The sequence below is a fragment of the Acomys minous genome, assembly GCF_964271855.1.
Source record: "Acomys minous genome assembly, chromosome: 1".
In the NCBI taxonomy this organism is placed as follows: Eukaryota; Metazoa; Chordata; class Mammalia; order Rodentia; family Muridae; genus Acomys; species Acomys minous.
This window is the reverse complement of record NC_140483.1, coordinates 54,197,091-54,222,747: the sequence shown is the minus strand read 5'-3', so window position 1 is coordinate 54,222,747 and position 25,657 is coordinate 54,197,091. Positions and strand designations below refer to the sequence as shown.

Here is a 25,657-nt window from a genome sequence, read left to right as displayed (position 1 = left end):
GGCTCTTGTGTCGGCTACCTTACTAGTCAGCCTTTTGTCCCTCTGTGTAAGTCTGCTGAACAGCCTGCAGGGGCAGAGCCAGGGACTCTAATCCTCTTGCCAAGGGGTCCATGTGGGATGTGGAAGGATGCGTTCCAGTTTCTGTGAGGCACTGGGACAAGGACAGCTTTGACTCCTAGAGATAAAGCTCCTGTAGGTTCCTTACCTACCCTGGGATTTCTGGAAAGACTATAGTACTGAGGTGCTAAGGAGACTTCTGGCCAGGACAGAAGCCAGTCTGGGAGGATCTAAAATCTCTCTCTCTCTCTCTCTCTCTCTCTCTCTCTCTCTCTCTCTCTCTCTCTCAGATTTATTTATTTATTATGTAAATACTGTTTTGCTTGTGTGTATGTCTGCATGTCAGAAAAGGGCACCAGATCTCACTATAGATGGTTATGGGCCACCATGTGATGGCTGGCAGTGCTCTTAACCTGTGAGCCATCCCAATCAGGGCCACTCTTATGCTCAGGCCTTCCCCAAGGGCTACTGATTCACATGAGCCAAACAAGGGGCTGGGGGTTCTGAGAAGGAGAGAAAAAAATTGAAGCAGTTGCCCGTAGTTAGATAGCAAAGTCTAAGATAGACAGGGTGGAAGATGGGGGTGCCATTCCCAGGAAAAGCACACAGGAAAGTTTATCACTAACTCACCTCCCCTCTACTCATCTTTCCTGTAGCCAGGACTCCAGATGAAGGGGGTGGTTCTAGACTACTTGTCATGTCTTCTAGAGAAACATAAGAATCACGTGGGCATCTCCTCGGGATGTGGGAAGACCCATCTTAATAGCGGGCAGGATCACTCCTTGGCAGGGGGTCCTGGGCTGTATCAGTAGCTAGAGGGGAGGGCTGAGCATGAGTGTGCATGTATTCATTGCTCCCCAATAACTGCTTCAAGCTCCCAATGGCTCAGCTTCTCCACGGTGACTGACTACAGCCTGGAACTGTGACACTGCTGAGGCTAGAGCTGCGCCCGGACCTCTGGGGTGGGACACACAGGTCAGAGCCGAAGCATCTCAGGGATGCTCTGTGGACCCTGCACAGCTGCACAGGCTGTGTGCTGCACAGCTCCCAAGGACAGAAGCCTTTCACCTATGTTATTCATACTCCCACCTGGCACACAGTAGGTGCTTAACTAAAGGCTACTGTGGATATTAATTCGTTCCAGAGTTGGGCAGGCAGAGGCCTGGCTTTTCTCAGTGCAGCAGAAAACAGGAAAACGAGGCCTTGCCTACTCTCTCTGTGTCGTATTTTTGAAAACTCAAAGTGGCAAACACTGTGTGAAGCCACTCACATACCTGCAATAGAGGACCATGGGGAGGGCTTGGACCAGGGCGACACTGGGAAAAAAAAAATGGGACTTCAGGCTGCCCAGCCTCTGCAGTTTTTGACATTTGCTATAAAATTGTTCCTACTGGGCTCAATTTACTTTGGAGATAAATCTCATTGCCAGCCAAACGCCGTCAAGAGGAGTCAGTCAGTCTTCTCGCTCCCCCCCCCCTCCTCTGTGCCAACAGAATCCAGATCCCTCTTTTTCTGTTTCAGTCCCCTCTGGCGGGGCACCTCAGATGACCTCCACTCCTCAGCCTCTCCCTTTATGCCCCTCACAGAGCCAGGCTTGGCCACGCTGGCCATCCCACTGCTTGTCCCTCAGGCACTGACTCCTCCCCGGACTCTTCTTTATCAAGGTCATAGCATATATGGCTGAGGGTGTAGCCCCCTGAAGACTGGCCGCCTGGGTTCAAATCCTGAAAGGAGGACCAAGTTGGGCGAGTCATTTAACTACTCTGTATTACAGTTTTCCCATCCGTAAGGTGGGATGATAAGGACGGCATTTGCTTGGTGCTAATATTAAATATTAAATAATCACTATGCATCAGGCTCTCTTCCAAGCACTTTGCCTGTATTCAAGCACTTCATTCCCATGAACCCCTTGGGGAAGGTTTATTTATTTATTATTCACTCCACTCACTTCGGTGCTATTTTTAGAAACACATTCTCATATAGCCCAGGCTGGCCTTGACCTCATCCTTTAGGCGAGGATGACCTTGAACTCCTGAGCTCCTTGCCTCTGCCACCTAAGTACTAGGATTACAGGTGTGAGCCGCTATGCAAAGCTGTGAAGGCTATCTTCAGAACCCCCAGGTACAACCCAGGTAACAGAGGCACAGAGAGATTGCTTATCTTCTCCAGGGCTGTGCAGCCCAGGGAGCGGGGAGCTGCGAGGCAAGGCTGTGGGGCTAGGCCCCAGCCCTCATGCAGTTGTTGGAGGGATTAAATGTGCTTTTAACAATGCTTGGCTTACAGAAAGCCACAATAAGTGTCAGCTGCTGCTACAAGTGTTACTCCCCTCCTACCCCAACTCCTGGAAGCCTACTTGAACCCAGATGGTTGTCCTGTTTATGTAAAAAGGGTCTTTTGAGCTCTGTCGCACTGTGGCCTCCTCTGCCCCATTAGGGACAGAGCCCTGGAGCCTGACAACGAATAGCATCCACTCTGAACTCACTCTGTTCTCTGGTCAATTGTCTGCATGTCTCTCTCCACGGATGGCTGGGATATCAGGCTTAGCTTGGCCCAGAAGTCCCCAGAGGACAGGGAACACAGCAGTGTGAACTCAGCATGAAATGACACGGGTCTAGAGTGGCAGAGGTGCCAACAACATCCCGGGGCCTGCTGGGATCGAGGGAAATGGCTGCAAGGTGTGTGGCTCGCTTGACCCCATTTTCTTCCCTGCCGTTTGGCAGGAGGTCTACGGCAACTAAGCTGAGCTTGGACCGTGTGCAGCCACCGCACGTGAGCCTCGGTGGCTGACGGAAAGGCCAGGGGATGAGAGAAGGAGGGCATGACCTTTAGACAAGCAGGGCTCAAATCCTGACACAGCTCTGGGCTTTGAGTCTTCAGCCAGGTTTCAGAGCTGGAGCTTTTTTTTTTTTTTTTTTTTCCCTCTAAGCTGAGTAGCCACTGCTGAGAAGCTGTGGCGTGTTCGCAAAGGACTTTGTGTAGGAAGCACCTAGTGAATGCATAGTAGGTGGTCAGCAAATGGCGGCAATCATCGTGGTTTGGCTATCTCAGTGTTTTGGAAGTTGGGGGGCGGGGGGCAATGGTCCTGGTCTCGGTCCATCTGCTGACTCACCACTATCAATCATGTGCATAAGGCTGATCCCTCCTCAGGGAAAACGAGGCCAAGGTTGAGTGAACTCTGAAGTCGGTTGGAGCTTTTACTCACTGGGTTCTTTGACGCCTGCTCACACCCCTGGCTTGCGGCAATGAGTGCAGAGCGGTCTCTTCACCCTCTCGCTGAGAGCACGGTGCTCACCTCTCACTCTTGTCCCAGACTAAGTCACAGCAGATACATCAGTTTTCTTAGAAAGAGCGCTCTGCACCCCAATCCACCAGACACGAGAACTGTGGCTTACAGACAGGGTCATCTCATCCACAGAAAAAGACACCAACAATAAATAAAAATCTCCCAGCAGGAAGCAGGCTGCACAGGCCCCTCTGGGTCTGCGTGTCTACCAACCATCATAGGAGGAGGAGGTAGAGAGGAGCCTCTGGCTGGTTCCCCAGTGACACATGTTTTTATGAGAGAAGATCCCTTCAGTGTGTGTCCCCTTAGCACTCATTCAAACACGCCACAAAAGTGGAAGTAATTAAGAGACCCGTGTAAACCTCAAGGCCACCCTTTCTAGCGCTGTCCGCAGCCTCACACATGTGGGCACGTGGCAGAGTCAGCCCTGGTGTCTAGCCTGCTTAAATTAAGGTCTGATGATGGCCTTGCAGAACGAGCTGGTGCTGAGTGTGAGCAGATGGACCCAGTGCCGAGCTGTCCCTGGAAGAGCAGGGTGGATCCTGGGATAGTCAGGGAACACATTTAAGCACCTGTGGGCTGGAGTCTTACACTCTTGCCCCCCAGGGCAAAAGCAGAAGGAACAGATGGCTGTGGGCACATATGAAGGCCATCCCCAATGCCCTAGCATGGTGGCAAGGCATCATGGGAAAATTTCTTCCTATGCTATATAAAGATTATAAATTGCATATTTGGACTCTATTCTAAACAGACTGCATTCTTTTCTTTTTCTCTTTTTCTCTCTTCTTCTCTCCTCCTCCTCCTTCCTCTTCCTCTCTTTTTAGTGTGGTATAAGGCAGAGAGAACTCTTTGGCATTCTCCTGTTGTACTCTTTCTAGAACCCTGCACCTCCCCATGCTTATGAGAGAAGTAAAGACTGGTGGCTTCTTCTCAGCTAGAAGAGCAAACCTGTCTCACAGGGGAGGCATGAGCAACAGACTGCTTACCCTGCATTCCGTGCTCATCAAACACAGTGAATTCACCAACAGGCAGGGGCGATATCTGAGCTTGAAGTCCCTTTTCTCTCACATGCTGGTATTAAAATAACATGGTCAACAACCATAACAGCAAGTGATATATGCTCCATGGCACCCTGTTTTCCTTGCACAAGAAGTGGCTATAAGCTCATTGTCCCACATGATGTAGGGGCCTCCTATGCCATGTTTAATGCATGCCTGATGCAACCTTTGTCAACAGGTTTAGGCAGGACACTAGGTGGGAGGGACTTTAGGGACACAGACAGATAATCTAGAAGAATCCGCAGGGTGAACCCCTACACTGTGAACTCATTGAAGGCAGGTCAAAGTCTTACCCACCTTCCACAGCGTCAGCAGTGTTTGACACAAAGAAAATGCTCAGTGGCCACTTGCTGACTGAGCAGAGAACACACAAGTGAGTGACTCACGACATGTCTCGAGTGAGCTCAGAAGTAATAGAGTGGAAACTGTTGCTTCCTTTCTTCCTCTCTTCCCCCTTCAAGCTCATGGAAGTGCAGGGTCTTCTCTAACCCATCAAAGAGCTCAGGGGATCCTCTGCGAAGATGTGTCTGTCACCATGACAACCAGCAAGGACCACAACAGAGGCAGCACCATGAACCTTGATCCCTTCCCTAGGTACCTTAGGGAGGCCTGTGCCTCTCATTCTTGTGACGCTCCAGCTAGAGTTCTGGGGCTTTTTGCCTTCCCCACACGGATCGCCTAACCTGGGATCTAGCGGACATTTTTTGATCTGACGGGAGAGGGTCTTCAAGCCAATAGGTCAAAGGGCTTCCCGGTGTCAGCCTGCGGCAGACGCAAAAAGCAAAAGCCCTCTTCCTAGATCTCGGGGTCACAATGAGTAAGGAGCGTCAGGCTAGGTGGATGGAGACCATTAGCCTAACAATGTGGTGCACACATAAGGAAGCCATTACGCTAACAAAACTGCAAATGTAAAAATAGAGCTGCACATAGTTTCCTGGTTACCGCATTCTATTCTGATGCTTTGTCAGTGCCTGTGAAATCCAGTTTACTTTTGTCCCCTGCCATGCCCTCCTCCCGCTGCATGTGCACTTGCTGCGGGCGGGTGAAGAGATAGTTACCCTTTACATGCCCAGGCCCTGCCCCAGGCCCGCCCTCAGTGGCGAGGGCGGCAGTTCTGCAGTCGCTCCAAGATCACTGCAGTTGGGCTGTCTAAGAGATGCTCCAAAGGGCCAGCAGGGACCAGAGAAGATGCAGTGGCATGCTATCCGTGTCAAATGGTTGCCGAGGCTAGGCTGTGAGCTAAACTCACATTTTGCCCGCTGGAGCAGGGCATGGAAATGAAGCTGTAAAACTAAGCCGTGGGTCTTCTAAAAGCAAGTTCATTACGGACTGGCAGTGGCAGTGGCAGTGGCAGTGGCAGTGGCAGAGCATTTGTCCGGCATGTACACGCCCCTAGGTTCAATCCTCAGCACCACAAACAAAATCACTTTTATCGTTTTGCTAGAGCCGATTTCCTTTGGCCTGGGAAACTGATGGAGAGAGCTTGTTTCCTGCAGCCTGCTGTCATGTGTACTTTGGTGCACGCCTTGCTGGATTCTAAGGTTTATTTTTATGTTTTAATGTTGCGAGGAAATCAATCAGCCCACAAAATGTAAATACTTTAGGGAGTTTAGAATCTGACTCTTTTAGGTGCCAGCCAATGGGTCACAAGGCACTTAGTTACTCCTTCATCATGCACTCATCCAGAGATGCTGAACGCCTGAGGATGTACTCGGGGCGAGCATGTTATTGAGTTTAAATTCAAGGGTCTTCTCTGTCAGTCTCGGGTCTTCGGGTTTGTTAACAGTATATGTGCGTTGGGTGACACTGTGATTACAGGGTGACACAAGGAAGGGTATGTGTGTGGGAGTGACCTGTTATTAAGAGTGTCCCTGGGAGTGAGCCAAGTGTTAGGCAGCCAAGCAGGTATCTCTGGACTGCCACCTCGGCTCCCAGCACCTTCATGTTGAACGTGGGCTTTGCTACAACCAGCCTTTCGCTCTCCCAGCTTGTCACCTTTCTACTGTGATCTCTCTGTGACATACACAGAGAGATTCTCACTATCTGAGTACCAGACAAAGGTGACCTTGGCCACCTTCCTAGAGCCTGACCTTGAAATGCTGTTGGACTTGACAGCTTTGCTCTGAGCTGAGCCAAGCACGGAGGAAACTGGCGGGGAAGCTCCCAGGTTAGCATCTCATTTGTCAAGAGACAGACCTGAGGGCTGAGGAGGTGGCTCAACAGGTTAAGGCACTTGTTATCAGGGCTGACGACCCGAGCTCAATCCTGGAACCCACACAATGGAAGGAGAAAACCAGTTCTCACAAGTTGTCCCCTTACCTCCACATGTGCCATGACACCTGTATATGTACACACACACACACACACACACACACACACACACACACACACACACACACACACTCAGTCACATTTAATTTTTTAAAACTTTAGGGCTGGCTAGGTGCCTAGCCTGGTCTACATAGCAAGTTCCAGTCCAGCTACAGAGTAAGACCGTGCCTCACAAAATAGACTTTTTTTTTTTAAGAGATAGACGCAAGCTGGATGTGGTGGCACCATCTACAATTTCAGCACTGAGGCTAGAAAATGACAGGTTTGAGGCCAGCTTGGGCTCCTTAATTTGGTCCTGTCACAAAACAACAGAAAAGAAGCCAGTCCTAGGCCAGGGCCACTTCCGTCCCTCAGAGATAAGGAGAGTCCAAACAGTGGCTCTTGTATAGGAAGTCTTTCCCAGGGTACTTACCTGTGCAGGCAAAGCTGTCCTCAGTCCTGGTGGGGGCGCTGGTATACCCATCAAGGCTCCAGCTTTCCCGAGGAATGGGGCCAGGCTCCTGGTCTGTCTGAAACCTGTGGGAGGGACCAGAAAGGAAAGGTAACTCATGGCCTCAGAACCCCTCTATGGAACTAGGCAAACTCTATCGAGCTTGGATGCTCTCTTCTACAACGCCTTGACGCTCTCTGGGCCAGCACCTCCTGGGGCTGTGTGCACACGCAGACACTCCAGCAAGCAGCAGAGCTGGACCAGGAAGGAATCTCCAAGGGCATTTAGAATGTTCAACATCTGTTGCCCTTTGCTGCCCAGCAGCATACATCATTCACAGAACAGAAAGATGCCCCAGTAGCTCCAGGCTGGGGGGTCCTCTGCCCTGCTGTGATTCCTGCCCTGAAGATGCTCATGTTTGCTCAACAGAGAGCATGCTAGCAGGGAAGGACCGTCTCTGAAGTTTGCAGCCTCTGACTCTCGGCACTCAGAGGGCATTTGGCCTCTGTGGAACTGCTCACCTCAAGCACACTAGGTCAGGAAAGGAGGAGTAGGCTCAGCCTGAGCCGCTCCTGGGAGGACAAGTCCAAGCTAGGCCCAGAGGGCCAACAGGAAGGAAGGATGGGGTCGCTGGGCACTGGCTACCAAGTGCACAGACCTCAGAACACATCCCCACCCACACACCCGCTCCAGGAACAAAGGCTGTGGCAGCTCTCCTTACATGCAATTACCCTGGGCTCAGAGCAGTCCCGCCTACCCCCCCACGTCCCCGCCCAATGTCGCCAGCTAAATGGACCCTTTGGCAGCTTGGCAGGAGGGGGAAGGGAGGGCTGTTCAGACAAGAGGGGAAATTGACAGGCTGGGCCAGGGGACCCTGAGAGTCTCTAGTGCTGCTGTTATTTGTCTTTTAGGGTTTCACTTTTTCCAATACCTCTGCGTCGGAGACTCTGAATCCAGCTCTGCCATGAGCTCACTGTGTGTAACCCAAGCGAACACCTTCCCCTCTCTGGGCCTGTCTTTCATCAGGAGGGGGAGCTGATCTCTGAAGGGCCAGGCTAGAGCTACAGTCTGACTGTCGGGGTTTGCAGGAGGGGGGGTCTGTGGCTATAGGTGCCTCGCTTTAAGCCTTCTGGACAGTGTTGGGGTGTTGTGTGCCTGCCAGCCCTCAGATGGGTGCTGGGTGCTGGGCACCAGGCAGGGCGGAGTAAACTGAGAAAACAGGAGCTCTCATGTTGGCTTCTGGGAGGTGCTTGATATGGCGGGGACATTCATCTTATCCAAGTATACAGCAGTCAAGGGGACAGGGAGAAATGAGACTGTTGTTTTCTTAGGAAAAAAAAATAGCATGGACATGCAACATATTATTGTGAAAATAATAGAACACCCTATTGAGGCAAGGGATTCTATATAATGCATTAAAGGTGTTATTGGATAGCACCATATATAAAGTGCTAAGCAGTGTCTATATTGGATCGTATAGATGTCACCCGGCTTTGAAACAATGGTTTACTGTCACAAGCCTACTGCCATTATGGTGTTACAAGGACAGGTAGGAATGAACCATCTGAAGCTGGGCGTGGTGGCGCACGCCTTTAATCCCAGCGCTCGGGAGGCAGAGGCAGGCAGATCGCTGTGAGTTCAAGGCCAGCCTGGTCTACACAGTGAGTCTAGGACAGCCAAGGCTACACAGAGAGACCCTGTCTCAAAAAAAAAAACAAAACAAGGGCTGGAGAGATGGCTCAGAGGTTAAGGGTACTGACTGCTCTTCCAGAGGTCCTGAGTTCAATTCCCAGAAACCACATGGTAACTCACAACCATCTGTAATATGATCTGATGCCCTCTTCTGGCCTGCGGGTGCATGTGCAGGCACAGCACTGTATACATAATAATAAATAAATAACTCTTAAAAAAAAAAACCATCTGTACGTACTCACACCTAGGAGCATGAAGGAGGGCGGCCTTTGCCTCTCTGTCCTTAGTTGGTTCTGCACATGTGTCTATACCTGCCTCCACTTCCCTGTATATGCCAGGGCTGGTCTCACTTCCCAACCTGAAAGGACAGGACAACATGGGCCAGAAGTCGGGGGGTTGAAGTGGGAGTGTCAGAACCAGAGAAGTGAAAAACCACAATGGTGACCTCGATGACCCTACATTCCTGACACCTTTAACCAACTCTTAACTAAGAGTCTGACCCAAGACGTGCTTGAGGATTGAAGGCATGCACCGTCAGGGTTAAGTGCAGAGATACACAACTACGATGTGGGTGCTGCCACCCTGATATACGGGAAAGTACAGGGAGTGAGGAGGAAGCTGTGATGGAATTGGATGTGTGAGGCCAGAAACTGGAAGATGGACAGAAGGACAGGCCCCCTTCATGGGGCCCAAGGGGGAAGGGCATCAAGAGGAGGTGAGAGGTGGGAGTCGGCAGGCTGATGAGTGTCACTGGGAGGACCACACCCAGGATTTTGGGGGAAAAAAATATGTCTGGGCAGCTGGGGCAAAGTGAATGATGGGTAACGGATGTGAAGGCTGGGCCAGGCTGGAGAGGAGGAGAGGGACATCCATTAACCTTTGCTTCTGCATTCACCTGAGGTTTTACAGAAGGTGTTGGGGGTGGAGGATAGATTTCCACGAAAACAGGATGTCTATGGATTCTAGGGAACAGATGGCACCTCCTTGGCTACAGAGCTTAGATGGGTGGCCTAGCCAAGCTCTTGGCAGAGCTTGCCCATGGCAGCGGCTCTCGGCCGTGCAGGGTGTGCGGAGATCCAAGCCCATCTGCCTGCAGCATGCCGGAGTATCCTCCATCCAAATCTAACTCGTGCTGTGACCCATCCTCCAAGCACTGAGGGCCTGAAAAGTGTAAGGGCCAAAGATGGATGCTGAGGGCCACTCTTTCGGGAGAGTGTAACCATCCCATTTCTGTTTAAGATGCAAACGTGCAGCCAGTGTTTGCTGAGTGGTGGGAACACAGCTCTGTCGAAGTTGCGTTAAAAATGTTCAGAGGGAAATATTCTGACCTCTTTTTAAAATGCCAGACTGTAAACATACCAGGGGACTTGTAGGGTGGATAATATAAAAATCTGAGACTATTTAATACCTAGACACTTTTTCCCAGAGTATGAATTCAAAATGAAGGGAATCAGGTAGGAAAAGAAAAGTCATGGTCGCCAGGGAGGCGCTTAGCTGTTAGGGAAAAGGCATTCAAGTGAAGGCTGGAGCTGGGGCGTGGCTCAGTATTAGAGGCCTTGCCTGGCATGGGGGTGGCTGTGGGTTTGACGCCCAGCAGCAGAGAAACGCCTTCCCTGTGTCTGTGGTTCTGGAGTCAGCTTTAGCTTCAGAACCTCAGCAGAGAAAGAAAAGGGACAGATGTGACCTGCCCCTTACAAAAAGGGACATCTGTGCATTGAGTCGGTAGGTCCAGTGGGGCAGAAGGGCTGGCCTGCCTGGAAACTCTCCGTGGCTGTCGGATCGGCTGGGATCCTGCGGTAATAGAACTCCTTGTCTTACAGCCTGTAAGGCTTCCCTGCTGTTGGAAAGCTCTTCCTCCCGAGCCTCAGTTTTATCTTGAGCTAACTTCTAGCCACTACGACACTGAGTCAGCTCTCTGGAGCTGCCCCAAGCAAACTAATTCATCTTACAACGTGACAGCCTTTCCCATATTTGAGAGCAACTCACATACCATCCTGCCCTTCTCTTTCCAAAAGCAAGCTAGCATCTTCACTTTCCCTAATCATTCTTAAAACACTTTGGCAAGGCTCCTCGCTAACCTGTCACCTTCCCTCCCCCCCCCGCCCCCCCGCCGCCCAAATGTGTTCTGGCGTGTCAATGTCCTTGTAAAGCATAGTGTTCACAACGGAATGTAGCCCTGCAAATGAGGCCTGACCACACACAGAATATACTGGATATTAATTTCCTTGTCCCAGACCCCAACATCTATTACTGTGATATAAGGTTGCACACGATTGTCAAGAGCTCTAGACACAAGTGAGTTGATCGCTAGTGAAGGCTGATACTCCTAAGGCCCCGGCCTTCACCTGCTGTGACTCAGAGGTCTCCAGGACCCAGGGACTGATGCACACGCTTTTATAGACCCAAAATGCAAATCGACACCTACTTCCTGTATTAGCGTGGGAGTAGGGGGAAACACAGGAAGTGAGTGTAGTCGGGAAGGGATTTAATTTGCATTTGGGTATTTCTAACCCACATGATGATTGATAATTAAAGTTTGGTGTACTTAATGTGATCATGTTATCGAAGAGTTATTTTTCTTTAAAAAAAGCCTAGTTAGCTAAATGTTATTCTACGCACTTGCCTTGCCATGTCTGAAAGCTGGGGAGACTGGCATGTTGACCACACTGCTGTGAATGCACGCCACTGCCAATGACCACAGTACCTACCTAGCCATTTAAGGAGTATTACTGGCTGCCAATGTCCCACGCACATACACAGGCAGACGGCAGTGGTGCAAACGAGCGAGGGAGAGAAAGAGAGATGGACAGACAGACACAAGAATGCTATGAAAACAGCGCAGTTAGACCTTTGCTCAAGCAGCTGAGGACTCATTGCTCAAGACAACAAGGTTTGTCTAACACACAGTGGTGGCAGACGGCCTACAGGAACTTGGCAAGTCCAAATCACCTGCCGACCTACCTGCCGGTGTATCTGGCTTGCTTAAGAATCTTTAATACCCTAATACATTTTCATCAGTTCCAAGGGAGTGTGAAGTGACCGCTTTAGGGATACCCTCACACGTCCATGTTTGTTGTCAAGGCCCCAGAGGTGAGAAAAGCCAGAGAACTTAGATTATAGCCCTGTCACAGCTCACCAGACACCCAAGCTTCTAGCCACACCCCCACACCCCCCAACCCCCAACTTCTGGTCCTGTAGGCCCTATCAGTGATTTGTCACCAGAGTTTCTGCTCTGGTTTGCCCCTTGGTCTCAGCATCATTTTCCCTCTTTCATACCCAGCTTGCTCCCCAGCTCACCTGTACTGAAAGGGGGCCACTGTGGCTGTGATTGGCTGGCTCTGCTGATGGGCTGAGGTAAAGCTAACGGCCCCAGGAGTAGGCGATGGCCTTATGCTCTGCACAGGGCTGCAGACTGGAGAGGAACTCCCTGAAGCTGCCCCTTCACCAGGCTCCAGAGACCTAGGGCTTTTGTAGTTTATGTCTCTTTGATCTTTTCCCTGGCAGCTAGGAGGCATTTGCCCCTCAGCGGGCCCTGAAATTTGAGTTTCTCCATGCCGGCTGGTCTGGGGCGGGCTCCTTCCTCTGGTCTGGCGAACTGGAATTCCGTCGTGGGTCTTCTTCTTCTGGGTGCTTTGTGTCTCCCCAGCTCTTCTGGATCCCGCCGGACTGGAGAGGGTTGCTTTGGGGGTCACCCTGGGGCTATTCCAGGGGGAGCTGGGGAGGCTTTCTACACTCTCAGCCAATTCCCTGGCTGGCCCAGCAGTTCTGGGGCCTCCTCTTCCCCTGTAGGCCTTGGGGGATGAGTTTCTAGAAGAGACTGCAGCCTTGCCCCGTCTTGGAGAGGCAGCTCGCTGAGGACTCAGGGCCAAGTCAGCCTGGCGAGGCCGCAGCTGAGGAGAGGCGCCTGGGGTGTGAATCCTGGTCTGTGAGGAAGCTCTAGGCACGGGGATGGAGGACGCATAGTGTGGGCGGCTGGCAGAGTTCACGTTGGCCATCCCATTCATGGTCAGCAACAGGGGTAGGGTAGCACTAGGATCCTGCAGAGAGGGGACAGAAGAGAAATGTCAGGTAAAGTCCCAAGACCCTGTCCCTAATGAATAAGGATGATTCTGGCATTGATAGAGTCATGGGCTTCCTGCCTGACTCTAAGCAAACACGCGAGCCTATGTGAAAAGGCTCTGGGAGCATGCTCTATGCATCGCCTGGCTTCGTTTGACTTTCCTTGACTCCGCTCCTCTCCAGTGATGGACAGACTCACCTCACAGTTGCCATCCACTCTTTCATGATACCGCAAGTCCTCAAGACACCTCCTGAGGGAACTGAGATGTTCCTCTGCGTGCCATCTCACCCAATGACCTCAGTCACCCCAACCCAGAAACTTCCAACTAGTGAACCTGTCCCCAGGAGGCCTAGGCTCCGCCCACCCTTTACTCTTCTTATTGATGATGTCTCTTCCAATCCTCTTTGCTCTTGCCACGCCCACCACCATGGAGGGTTTGAGCATCTGGCCCAGAGTTTGATCATTCCTCATCTACCTCCTGCCTTGGGAAAACTCTTCTCTGCCACTTCCTGCCTCCCTTACCCAGCCTCGGAAACGGAATGTTTGACTGTAGGTCAAAGCAACTGCCCTTGAGCCGGACGTGGTGGAGCACGCCTTTGATCCCAGCACTCTGGAGGCAGAGTTAGGCGGATCTCTGTGAGTTCGAGGCCAACCTGGTCTACAAAGTGAGTCCAGGACAGCCAAGGCTACACAGAGAGACCCTGTCTTGGGGGTGAGGGGGGGTGTTGGGGAGGGAGGGGTGAAAGCAGCTGCCCCAATCAATACCTTTTTGTTTTGTTCTGTTTTTTTCGAGACAGGGTTTCTCTGTGTAATAGCCCTGGCTATCCTGGAACTCTCTCTGTAGACCGGGCTGGCCTTGAACTCACAGAGACCTGCCTCTGCCTCCTGAGTGCTGGGATTAAAGGCCTGCATGTGCCACCCCAAATACCTTTTATCAACAATACTTCACCTGCTCTTCTACCTTGATCCATTAATTATCCCGCCTTTCTTCCAGATCTCTCTCTCCCACCCTGCCTCTCCCTTCTCCTCTAGCTCCCCAGCTCCACCATATTAACCAGTGAAGTAATTGTTCTCAATTCAAAGAGAATTTGTAGCAGTTTACAAAGACACATGTAATAAAATTCAGATCAATTAGAGTTAACACTTAAAAATCAAAATATAAGAATTTACAGAACAAAAAAGTAAAAATAAAAATAAAATAAAAAAATAAAAGAATTTACAGAACACAGACATGAACACATCCATGAGCTTGTTATGGGAAAGAACTTTTTCTAAGCACCATATCAAAGGCAGAAATAATAAAGGAACTGCCAATAGATTTTGAGTACATAAAAGTTAAAGTCTATATATGGATTTTAAAAAAAGGAACCCTTTTCGGACATTCAAAGAAAACTGCAGAGATACCTGCTACAAGTATGAAAGGCAAAGAGTTATTGCTTTGGAAGACAGGACTTCCATAGAATAAAGCGCAAACAATAAACAAACAAAAAAAATCACAAAAATAGTATGCAGACATCCAAACACAGGCAAAGGTTCTGTTTGCATCTTTGTATTCCTGCCTGGCAGAGAAGACTGGGTCAGTGTGCCTCGCTCCCAAGTGCTTGGGATTAAAGACATGCACCACCATGTTGGGCTTCATTCAAAAATTTAAAAAGCAATAGGCGCCCATTTGCTGGTATCAAGTTCACTATCTTATTGAAAATTATAATATGGACTGTTGTTAGAAGCACCAAGGCCTTTTATCAAACTGCTGTAGGAACAATGGCATATCTAGAAAATTGCCCTAGGAAAATGATTAAAGATGTGGGCAGAGATTTATACACGATGAAAGTAATCAAGTTGCCTTTTGTAGGATAAACTGTTGCTACTAACTCTGCGACAGTGAAGACAAGGAGCACTGTGGACATTGGGCAAAAATCTCGAAGCTTGGCCAATTTACCTGAGGCCACCAGGACAGACACATTCATGCAGAGAGAAGCACTCGGCAGCCGAATAGGGCCGTTTATGCCGTAGACGGCCTCACCCTGACCTTGGAGCTGTGGTCTACCCTCTCTCCTCTCCTCCAATTCATGACATTACCAGATAAGCTAAAGCACCTCCCACCTGCTCCATTAGAGGTGGCTACCAAAACCATGTGCATTCGGGAACCATGACAAGCTCTCTTCTGTCCATCCAGTGTCGTTACCTGCAGGATCACACCCAAGGCTCATGGGACTCCCCATCCCCACCCCATCCCGTCTCCCACCCCCTCCACCATCCCCCACTGCCCCCACCCCACTCCCTACCATTTCCTACCTATAGGGAAGGACTGGGGGACTGAGCCACCCTTTCTTTGCCTGCCTTGCTCTGTCTTGGCACGAAAAGACCAAGAAATTCTCTCCTAAAGATAACTAGGAAAAGCTTAAGCGAATACTGTCTGACCTGCTAGAAATTGGAAAAGTCTTTTAACCTGTTCATGCTTAGCCTGGAAAATGAAGGCAGGATAATGGTGACAAATACAGAGGTCCAGACCCTGAGTTCTTCAGCAAAGATAGAGAGAGAGAGACAGAGAGCACCAGGGTTTAGCCTGTGGCCTCAGTGGGGTTGAGTGGATTTAGCCTGTACCACTCCGTCTACCCAGCCCTACGCACCCTATAGGGGTTAGCTGTGAGCATCAGTGGTGGTGGTGCTGCTGAGCATAACCTCCACTGTTTATGTGGACTCAAGCTGCTGACCTGGGCCTAGAACACTGAGCTAGCCTGGGCTCTGAGCAGTTACGCTAACCAGGAGTCCACTCACAGAAAAGGCCTGACTATTTGCCAGTCGCACGCATGCTCACGACTTTGGCATTTCTATGTTCTAGCCCTTTCCTTAGTAAGCTGCTGCATGGCTTATTTCTGCCCCCATCCTGAATCCCAATCCCAATCCAAAGTGGGGACCAAATCCAGTTAGACCCTTCAGACCATCCTTTCTGGAAACTACGTCTTTAAGAGACTCTAGAAGCATCATCTTGGTTCAGCCCGATTGAGAGGAGTGTCTCCAGGGAGTCACTCCCTGATTCAAAGACCCATAGGAGCTCAACTCACCTACCTTATCTGCCAGGGACCTCCAGCTTCTAGCTCTGCAGGGCCCAGTCTGGACTTCCTTGCCTCAGATGTCCCCATGCCCTCTGGTTAGGGCTGGCTAGATTTCACAGTCTGAAGGCCAAGGCTGCTTGCTAGCTCCCTTGCTAATGGAGTACACCCACACCACTGCTGCTTTTACTGGGTCATCATTTTTTAAAAAGCACAATGGGAGAGGACTTTTAAACCCGTGCCTTGGTAGGTTGCTGGGGCCCCGCCCTGCCTCTCCACTGCAGTTGGGACCTTGCTTGACCCTCCTCCCCAGAAGGCAGGCTTCTAGAAGACTGGAAGCAGAATGCTATGCAGCAGGTGATGCAACCTGAGAGGACCACACCAGCTTCCGAGTGATGCAGGATTACTCCCCAGACTGTGAACTCTTCTAGCCTATGTCAGAGGGCTTCACTGGGGGATTTCTCTGGGTTTGCCCTCAAGCGAGCATCCCCAGGTACACAATGTCTGAGAGGGGAGCTCAAAGGATGCATAGCACACACATCTGCCCTTACCAAGCTGTCCCCTGGGTGCCTGGGAACAGTCTCATATATATTCTCTCTCTTTCTCTCTCTCTCTCTCTCTCTCTCTCTCTCTCTCTCTGGTTTTTCAAGACAGGGTTTCTCCGTGTAGCCTCAGTTGCCCTCGACTCACTTTGTAGACCAGGATGGCCTCGAACTCACAGAGATCCATTTGCCTCTGCTTCCCGAGTGCTGGGACTGAAGGCATGCACCACCATGCCTGGCTGGGAACAGCCTCTTAGTGAGATATTATCTCTCATCCTTACAACAACCCAAGATGGTAAGTTTTACTGTCCTCCATTTTGCTGAACAGGAAGCTGATGCTGTGGCTAAGTGAGCTGTCCCAAGACGTGCTGGAGATGGGGTGAGCTCCGTGGAGCCACAGGCCACACTCAATACCCACAGCGCCTAGCCTCAGCCTCATGGGTGGTTGGGTAAAAACAGGACAGAGTCATGAAGTTGGGAAGAGAGATAATGGACATAATCCAGCCTGGCTCATACACGGGTCTAATATGCCCAGTTGGTGGCTGGTGATCCATAGGGGCCAGGTAGAACCTTGCGTGATGGCTAATCTTGGAGTCAATTTAGATCCAAGCAGCTGAGCATCATTGCCAGGGATTTTATTGATGGGATCATTTAAGATGGGAGGATTCACCCTAAATCTGGACACATAAAAGAACATGGAAGAAAGGAAGCTTTTGCTTTTTGCCTGCTTGCCTTCACTCTTGCTGGCAAGTGCATCTATGCTGTCTCTGGAGGCATTCCTTTGCTGGTATTAGAGCCTACTTCTTTGGGATTGCAATGTAGACTGAAGCTCTCTCAGAATCCTCTAGGGTTCCAACATCAGATTAAGTCTGTGGAGACATTCACTCTTATGGACTGAAAACCTATAGGATTCTTGGTCTTTCTGTCAGGAGATAGCCATTGTTGAACTATCTGGACCACAGCCTGTAAGCTGCTCTAATAGATCCTATAAATACATGTGGGATTTATTGAGTTAATACTATTTATACATTAATGAATCAATATAAATGAATAAATATACGTGTGTATATTTATTCTATCAGTTCTGTTCCTTTAGAGAACTCTGACAAATACAGCTTAGGAGAAAGATTGTGAGAAGGCCAGGGTTGGGGAAAGACACATGAGTCAGGGGCTGAGACGTGGAAATGGTGCCTCCTGATGTCATAAGTAGACCTCTGGCCAGGTACTTTCTCCTGGGCAGTCAGATACACCTACTACATTTTCAGTGAGACAAATGATTTGGGGGACTCTGCACTTGCTCTAGGGCTCATTCCGGTCCTGCCCTCCCTCACTCCTCATTATTTTGAGTCACGAGCAGGCAGAATAAGGTAACGCTGGGGGGATGGTTGACTCTGTTCAAGCCAAATAACCTGGCTACTGGAACTTGGCCATCATCCGTCATGACAGCTTCACAGTGCATCCTAGGAGGGTCAAGGGCAGAAGAAGGCTAGGGATGGAGCTGGAAGGAGAAGCTAACTAGCACCCCAAATAACCTTCTTTTTCTACTATCCTTCATCCCACGTCCCCAGGGATGGAGGCTGAGCTGCCTGGTTCTCCTGTTAGAAATCTGTAGCGGGACCAACACTGCCCACACTGGGTTCGATTTCCCCCAACTGCCCATCAGAGGAAGAGGGAGGAGACTGAAGAGTTTGGAAAACATGTCCTGTCATGTTTAGTGTAAAGTGTAATGGCTTCCGGCGGTCTGGAAGGCCCACTACTTCTTGCCATGTGGCTTTAGACAAGTCAAGTCTTCTAAGCTTGGAGTCTTTATCAGCAAATTCTCAGCATGGGCTCTCAGGAAGATTAAATGAAAACACTCGGGGCGGTGACGGGCACATAGTAGTGGCAGAAGTTCTGTTAGAGAGAACATCTGTCCCTCCAAGGAGGAGGAGAGGAACTAAATTCAGATGCCAAATGGGACTTCCTGGTGGTTTTGCAGGTGAATCAAGAGGCTTGTGGCTTCAGATGGGGCAGTCCCAGAACCCCAGCACGGAGTACAGCACACTCACCAAAAACCTGCAGCACAGTGCTGGAGAGATGGCTCAGCCGTTAAAGGCTAAGCTCACAACCAAAAATATAAAAACTGCAGCACAATCACCCCCCACTTCCCCTTCTTGTCTTTACTCCAACTGTCTGCTCTCACATACTCATCCTGGTGCCGCAAAGACATATTTAAAGATTTATTTATTTTTAAAACACTGTGTGTGGGTGTGTGTGAGCATGTAAGTGAAGGTGCCTGGGGAGGACAGAGGAGCCACAGGAGTTGGAGTTACAAGCAGTTGTGAGCCACCTGGCATGAGTCCTTTACAGTGCTTTTAACCCGTGAGCCATAACTCTCCAGCCTCTTATATTTTATTTTTAACCTAAACTCTTTTTAAGTTGCCTTTCCAGGCTGTGTGCCTGACACCATCCTAACCTGCAATAACGTGCAATTGTCCTACCAATTGGTGCTGTTACCGTCGCTACTTCAGAGGCACAAACTATAAAACCCAGCAAGGCTAAGGGTCTAGCTAGGTGACACCTAGACAGTCCAGCTCCCGAGCCCATGTTTGCACCTAGCCCCCTGCAAAACATCCCACCCTACAGCTGGAACCTGCCTCCTTTTCCAGCCCCACCCCAGCTCCTCATACTCTGTTCACTCAGGCCCCAGGCCCTGTCAGGACAAATGCCAGCTAACTGGCTAATGCTCTGCAAATCCCAGAGCCAAGAAGTATTTTGGGCCTATAAATATTTTACTCTAGCTTAGAAGGTGGTGAGAGCCTAAATGCTAGCTCCCTCCATTCTGCAAGGCCTGGGCCAGGCATTTGGGAGGAAGGAGGTCCCTTGGGAGGCTGGAGAACTCTCCAGATTGCAGGTTCAGGACTGGCTCTCCTCCTCCGCCCTATCTGCCCTTGAGCAACCGCCTGCAGTCACTGCAGGGTGGGCGGGGTCTGGCCGTGGTGCTGATAGGACAGCTCCTCCCGCAGCTGCCAGTTAAAGGGGCCGCCACAGCTCTTTGCTGAAGCCATTTAGATGCCCTGTCCACAAGGTCAGAACATTTTAACCACAGTATAAAAAGGATGGATGAGAATCAAGGAAGAGAAGGGAAAAGGGAGAGAAGAGAAAATTGTAGAAAAGAGATGGAAGAAAATTGCACACCCATCATGGCCCGGAGCATTCCACACAGTACAGATTGGTAGCTAAATGCAGATCCGGAGTCACCCAAATTTGCCACGTCCTAGTCTTCCCTTCCCACCATGGATATGTAAGTACAGGCACTGATGCTTCCTGCCTGAGGTCTAACAGCAGTCCAGAGCAGGGCACTTCCTGAGCCTAACCATGAGCCTGGCCTTGTAGTTCTAGGGTTATGACAGTCTCACTCTTAACTCTGTACGTTTCTTGTTGGTAGGGCAAGCCCTCACCACAGCGTTGATCTCCTCCGCTCTGCCGTTAGCATCCATGCCTGCACAGAATGTTTGATTTCTAACCTAAACTTCATTTTCACTCGGGTGTCATTGGGTCAACTGATTTATGTAGGACTGGACTGGATACACAAAGACAGATAGCAAGCCGAGTTTTGATATGTTTGAAGCCGTGGCATGGGGCTGGTGTACTGCGCAGGCGGGAGAGATGGGTCAGAGGTTAAAAGCATGTCTATATTCTTGAAGACAGCCTGAGTTTAATTCCCAGCACCCACATCAGGCAGCTCACGACAACCTGTGACCCTAATTGCAGAGGATCTGACACCCCTCCAATCTCCTCAGACACGTACACATAGCTAATAATAATTAAAAGGAAAGCAAAACATACTGCTCTTTGAGAGGACCCAAGTTCTGTCTCCAGCATCTACACCAGGCAGTTCACAACCCTGGGGATCTGACGCCATCTTCTTCTGCATTCTGTAGGCATGTCCACCAAGTGCACAAACAGACACTCACATATACACGTAATTTTAATAATAATGAAGTTTTTTTTTTTTTTAAAGACCACAGCGTGCTGGAGAGACGGCTCAGTGGTTGGAAGCCCTAGCTGTTCTTCCGGCACTCACTATTCTCAGCACTCACACGGCAGATCACAAATGTCTGTAACTCCAGTTCCGTGGGATCCGAAGCCCTCTTCTGGCCTCTGAGGGCATCATGTATGCACATGATATGCACACACACACACACACATACACAGAAAACACTCATACACAGAAAATAAAAATACACTAATTAAGAAAAAAAACATGGCATGTGCTAAAATAGGGCACATGATTATGGGAATTTTCCTGACGGTGAGGCCCTCCCTCTAGGAAGACAGTCTAGGGGCTACATCTGGGATGAGGGCGGGTAGGATGACACAGAGCAAAGTCTTGGGCCATAGGAGCTTCTTTGCCATCCCACTCCATCTGCCGCGGGGTATCTCTCGCCTTTGCAATCCTGATCAGTACGTACTTCCTGTAACCCAGCCTCCACTCAGGCTTTTCTTCTGGCTGGAACCCCATTCTGGTTCCTGTGGGTGCTGAACCGTCTCAGAGAACAGATAGCTGTGTCCTTTGGTGGCACAGCAAAGAGGTGGCTTGTGCTGCTCACCCTTCGGACAAACACTGCACGCACATACACTTACTTCCACGGTCTGAATGGTTTTGTTTCCCCCAAATTCACACACTGAAACTAATATCCAAGGCATAGCATTCAAAGGCCAGGCCCTTGGGAAGTGACTAAGTCAAAGCAGAGTCCCTATAAATGGGATTATAGCTTCTTCAAAGTGGCTTAAAGGATGCTGTGCTTCTGTGATGTGAAGACACAGAAGACCCAGGACAAGAGCATCCCTTATTAGACAATAAATCTGCTAATGCCATGATCTTGATGTCTCAGCTTCCAGAACCATAATTAACATGTTTCTGATGTTTATATGTGCCATAGAGCAAGACATAGATGTTTTACCTAAACACAGAGATATATGCACCCTCATCCCCAAGATATACACACCCACATCCTCTCCAGTGATGGATTTATAAGCACATGCCACTGGCTTTTTCTCTTCTTTTCTTTCTTTTTTTTTTTTTGTTTGTTTTTTGTTTTTTTGTTTTGGTTTTTCGAGACAAGGTTTCCCTGTGTAGCCTTGGCTGTCCTGGACTCGCTTTCTAGACCAAGCTGGCCTTGAACTCACAGTGATCCACTTGCCTCTGCCGAGTGCTAGGATTAAAGGTGTGCCCCACTACCACCCGGCCTATGCCACTGGCTTCTTATGTAAAGACACTGGGAACTGAACTAGGTTTGCATGACAGGCCCGTTACCAACTGAGACAGCTCCCAGCTCCCCCACCACTGTCTCCTGCTTCCCTTCCCTTTGGTCTGTTTCTAATGCATCCCAAGGTGAGGAGGTGCCTACACCCTCCCACCCTATCTTCCCATCTCCTGCAGCGTGCATCAGGCTTTCCCTGGAGAACAGAGATATGGGCTTGGTATACAGTACATATGTGGTACCTGGGACAGGATATACAGGCAAAGACAGGCATCCTCTCCCTGCAAGGAAGGAGCTTGTCCTGAGTCACAGTGTGAAGTGACAGTAGGGCCTGAGGTGACCACTCGACCTCCCGTCCATGGCAGAACCTCAATCTTTCTCAGATCTGGAATTGTAAAGAGACTCTCAGGGTTGAAGACAGAGCCTCAAGAGACCCTAGTGTTTGTCTGGCCCAGCCTCTAACCTCTACAGGCCTCTGAGGAAGGAGAGGAAGGAGAGTCAGAGTCTAAGAGGTGTCGGAGGCATACCCCACCAATTCAGCTGCCAGGCCCTTGGCAAAAAAGGGATCACTCTAGGCAGCATTGAGAGAAGACAAGGGGCGGGCAGCTAGTGGATGTCATTGAGTGGGCAGAGGATTGGCAGAAAGCAGGGGAAATGCCTATGACTTGGCGAAAGAGTAGTGTGGGCTCCAGTAGCGCCGGCCTGGCTGGCTCCCGGCTCAGGACACGGATTAAGATTGTTCAAAGGCAATGGGAGGGGGTCCACCATTTCCCGCCCATGTTTCCTCTGAGCCTCAGGCCTCTGCCAGCTTGTAGGAATCCCCTGATCCTTCAGACTGGCATGGCCAAATGGTGACATGTGCTCACAGAGGGAAAATGGGGCTCCCGAGGTAATCTCAGGATTTCAGAACTCTGAGTCCATCATCAGGCAGGAGCCCCGCCCAAAGCCCCCGCCCACCTAAGGCCCCGCCCTGCCCAAAGCCCCGCCCTGGTGCTCTCCAACAGAGGCTTCTGAATGGCCAGATTTGTCTTGTCCATCACCAAACAGCGTTCCCTGACTATTCCCTGACCATAAGCTGTTCCAGCTACACCAAGGTGGCCAAAGGCAGGGCAGGGCACCCTGAGCTCCCAAACATCACAACCTTTCTCCCTGCTGTCAGAACCAGTCACCTCATTTCCCTAGGCTAGCTGTTCTTCTAAGTGCCTAGCCTCTACCCCTCTAGCACCCGCCCCCCGAAAAAAAAATAAAAACTTTTTTAAAAAAATCAAACGCATTTTCTAGTTCTTCATTCTGGGGCCTTGTTTATCTCAGTTCCTCTGGAAAAGAAGTGGAGTCTGAACTTCAGGGAGAGGCCTAAGAACTTCCTGGCTACAGCCTCCTGCTGTCAGCATAGCTGGCATATCTTGCTGATTTGCTCCATCCGATGGCTCCACTCAAAGCAGTATCCTCGGTTCCTTTTTCAATTAGCCAAGGGCAATGATTTAGTGCTAATGAAAATCAATGGTTTAAACCAGTCCCACAAATCACAGGGGGCTACAGGCCTGTTATAAATGCCTCCCGGGGAGGTTGGGCTGGGCTTGGGAAGTGTGAAGCCCGCCCACAGCTTCCTACAACTATAAGGTGGGGCAGAAAAGCCACCCTCCTCCCCTCCCTGCTCTCCTCTCCCTCCTCCCAGGCACTTTCCTGGAATCTGAAACATTCCTGCTTCACAGCCTTCAACTCCAAACATCCTAGCACTATGCTTGGCTCCTGCAATGACGATGATAAAGTTTAGAGTTTGAAGCTGCAGGGCACAGGCGGCTACATCCTGAGGACCAGTTGCTGGAGGTCTGGATTCTTAAGTGGCAGCTTAAGTACTGGGTGGACTGAGCCAGGCAAGGCTGCTGGGTGGGGGAGGAGCAGCTGTGAATGGAGCCTTGGGGGCGGGAGCTCCATGAGAAAGAGAGAGAGAGAGGGAAAGGGAGGGAGAGAGAGAGAGAGAGAGAGAGAGGGAGAGAGAGAGGGGGGGGAGGGGGAGGGGGAGGGGGAGGGGGAGGGAGAGGGAGGGAGAGGGAGAGGGAGAGGGAGAGAACAGAGCCCTAGGCAGCTAGCCAGATGACAGGTCTCCCTAGAACTCCCTCTTTCTCACATTCATTTTATTATGATTTTTTTCTCTCCCAATCCAAGGCTTCCGGCATTTCTCCAAGGTGAATTTTCCAGCTGGGCAGATGCAGGTGTATTGGTCAGGAAAGATTGAGGCACTAGGCTGGACCAGGTTGTTTATTGTTATTATTATTGTTGTTGTTTTGTTTTATTATTACTATTATTTGTTGTTATTATTATTGTTATTGTTAATTATAATAGCTGGAGAGATGGCTCAGTGGTTAAGAACACTTGCTGTTCCTCCAAGGAGCCAAGTTCTATTCCCTAGGACCCAGGTAAGACACTCACAATGTCTGCTCCACGGGATCCAGCGCCCTCTTCTGGCCCCCTCAGGCACAGCACATGCCTGACACATACACATAAGTAAAAACAAATCTTTTTGTTGTTGTTGTTTTGTTTTGTTTTTCAAGACAAGGTTTCTCTGTGTAGCCTTGGCTGTCCTGGACTCACTTCGTAGACCAAGCTGGCCTCGAACTCACAGCAATCTGCCTGCCTCTGCCTTCCAAGCGCTGGGATTAAAGGCATACTCCACCACGCCTGGTGTGAAAACAAATCTTAAAAACAAAACAAAACAAAAGGGTAGCTATTACTTTTAAAAATCACAACATATATTAGAAAAAATAAACATACTCTAAAACTGTGGCTGTAGTATATATCTCCTGACTGTGGACTAAGCACCTTTATTTTTAACTCTTCAAAAGTCATTCAAAATACATTTATCAGATCATGAATTCTATATAAATGTATTGCATACATTGCATACTGAACCCCAGTTAACCATTGCTGCCCTTATACGGTGTTTCCAGTTTTCCATTGTTGTGAGGTTTTTGTTGTTGGTGGTGGTGTTTTTTGGAGACAGTGTTTCTCTGTGTAGCCCTCGCTGTCCTGGAACTCACTCTGTAGCTCAGACTGGCCCCAAACTTAGAGATCTGCCTGCTTCTGCCTCCTGAGTTCTGGGATTAAATGTGTGCCACCACTGCCGGCGGGTTCCCCACTATTGTGCACAAGAATGTGATGGATTCAAATACGCCTTGCATCCCTTCCCCAGGCTTCCTTCTTAGAAGGAGAAATGCTGGGTCCAAAAGGAAAGAGTCCTAAAAAGCCTCTCAGCTACAAATTGTAGCCAACTCCTTCCACAACAGTGTCTGGAGTGTCTGACTCACCCTTGGTGGCAAGCATCATGCATCAAAGGCTGCCTTGTTCAGCAGGGGACCTGTCACCTGCTGAGAGCCTGGCCGTACATACAAGAATATGAACAGGCCAAGTGGGGAGGAGAGCACAGCTGGAGGAGGTGTGTGGCTGCCCTTCTTTCCCCATTAGCCAGCAGACCCCATCTGTTCCCTTCCCCACTAAACTAAAAACCCGGAACTGGCTGAGTATGGTGGCTCACGCCTTTAGTTGTAGCACTTGAGAGGCAGAAGCAAACAAGTCTCTGTAAGTTCAAGGCCAGCCTAATCTACAAAGCGAGTGCCAAGACAGCTGGGGCTACTCAGTGAGACCCTGTCTCAAAATCAGTCAATTAAACAAATAAACCTGAAATGCTCTATTTTGGAGCTGAGAACTTTCTGTCAATAAAGAACATTAAATAACGGGACTGTGTCTTTCTCATTGTCCACTTGGAGTTTAAAGAGACAGAGCTGTCCCTCTCCCAGGAGTGCTCAGGGCCAGGGGTGTGCTAACTAGTGGCTAACCTAGGGCCTTGGGAAAGCCTTGCAGTCCACATAGGGCAGACCCACTGAGGAAAATGCCAGTGTAATGAGCTT

The 25,657-nt window shown here is 49.9% G+C and overlaps 1 protein-coding gene across 7 annotated transcripts in view; it reads right to left on the bottom strand.

Annotated features, from left to right (window-relative positions):
- The window catches only part of NAV1 (neuron navigator 1), a 260,939-nt gene that overhangs the window by 174,073 nt on the left and 61,209 nt on the right, over positions 1–25,657 (bottom strand). For 5 of the 7 annotated variants that reach the window (XM_084786365.1, XM_084786366.1, XM_084786361.1 and 2 more), the window contains exons 2-3: positions 12,149–12,888; positions 7,142–7,245 (exon numbers count right to left, since the gene is read on the bottom strand). In XM_084786365.1, coding sequence (XP_084642491.1) covers positions 7,142–7,245; positions 12,149–12,855 — 811 coding nt within the window. In that variant the 5' untranslated portion in view covers positions 12,856–12,888. Of the gene's footprint in view, positions 1–7,141; positions 7,246–7,680; positions 7,857–9,089; positions 9,159–12,148; positions 12,889–25,657 lie in introns of those variants that run through there. The other 2 variants (XM_084786367.1, XM_084786369.1) reach the window with 2 other exon arrangements.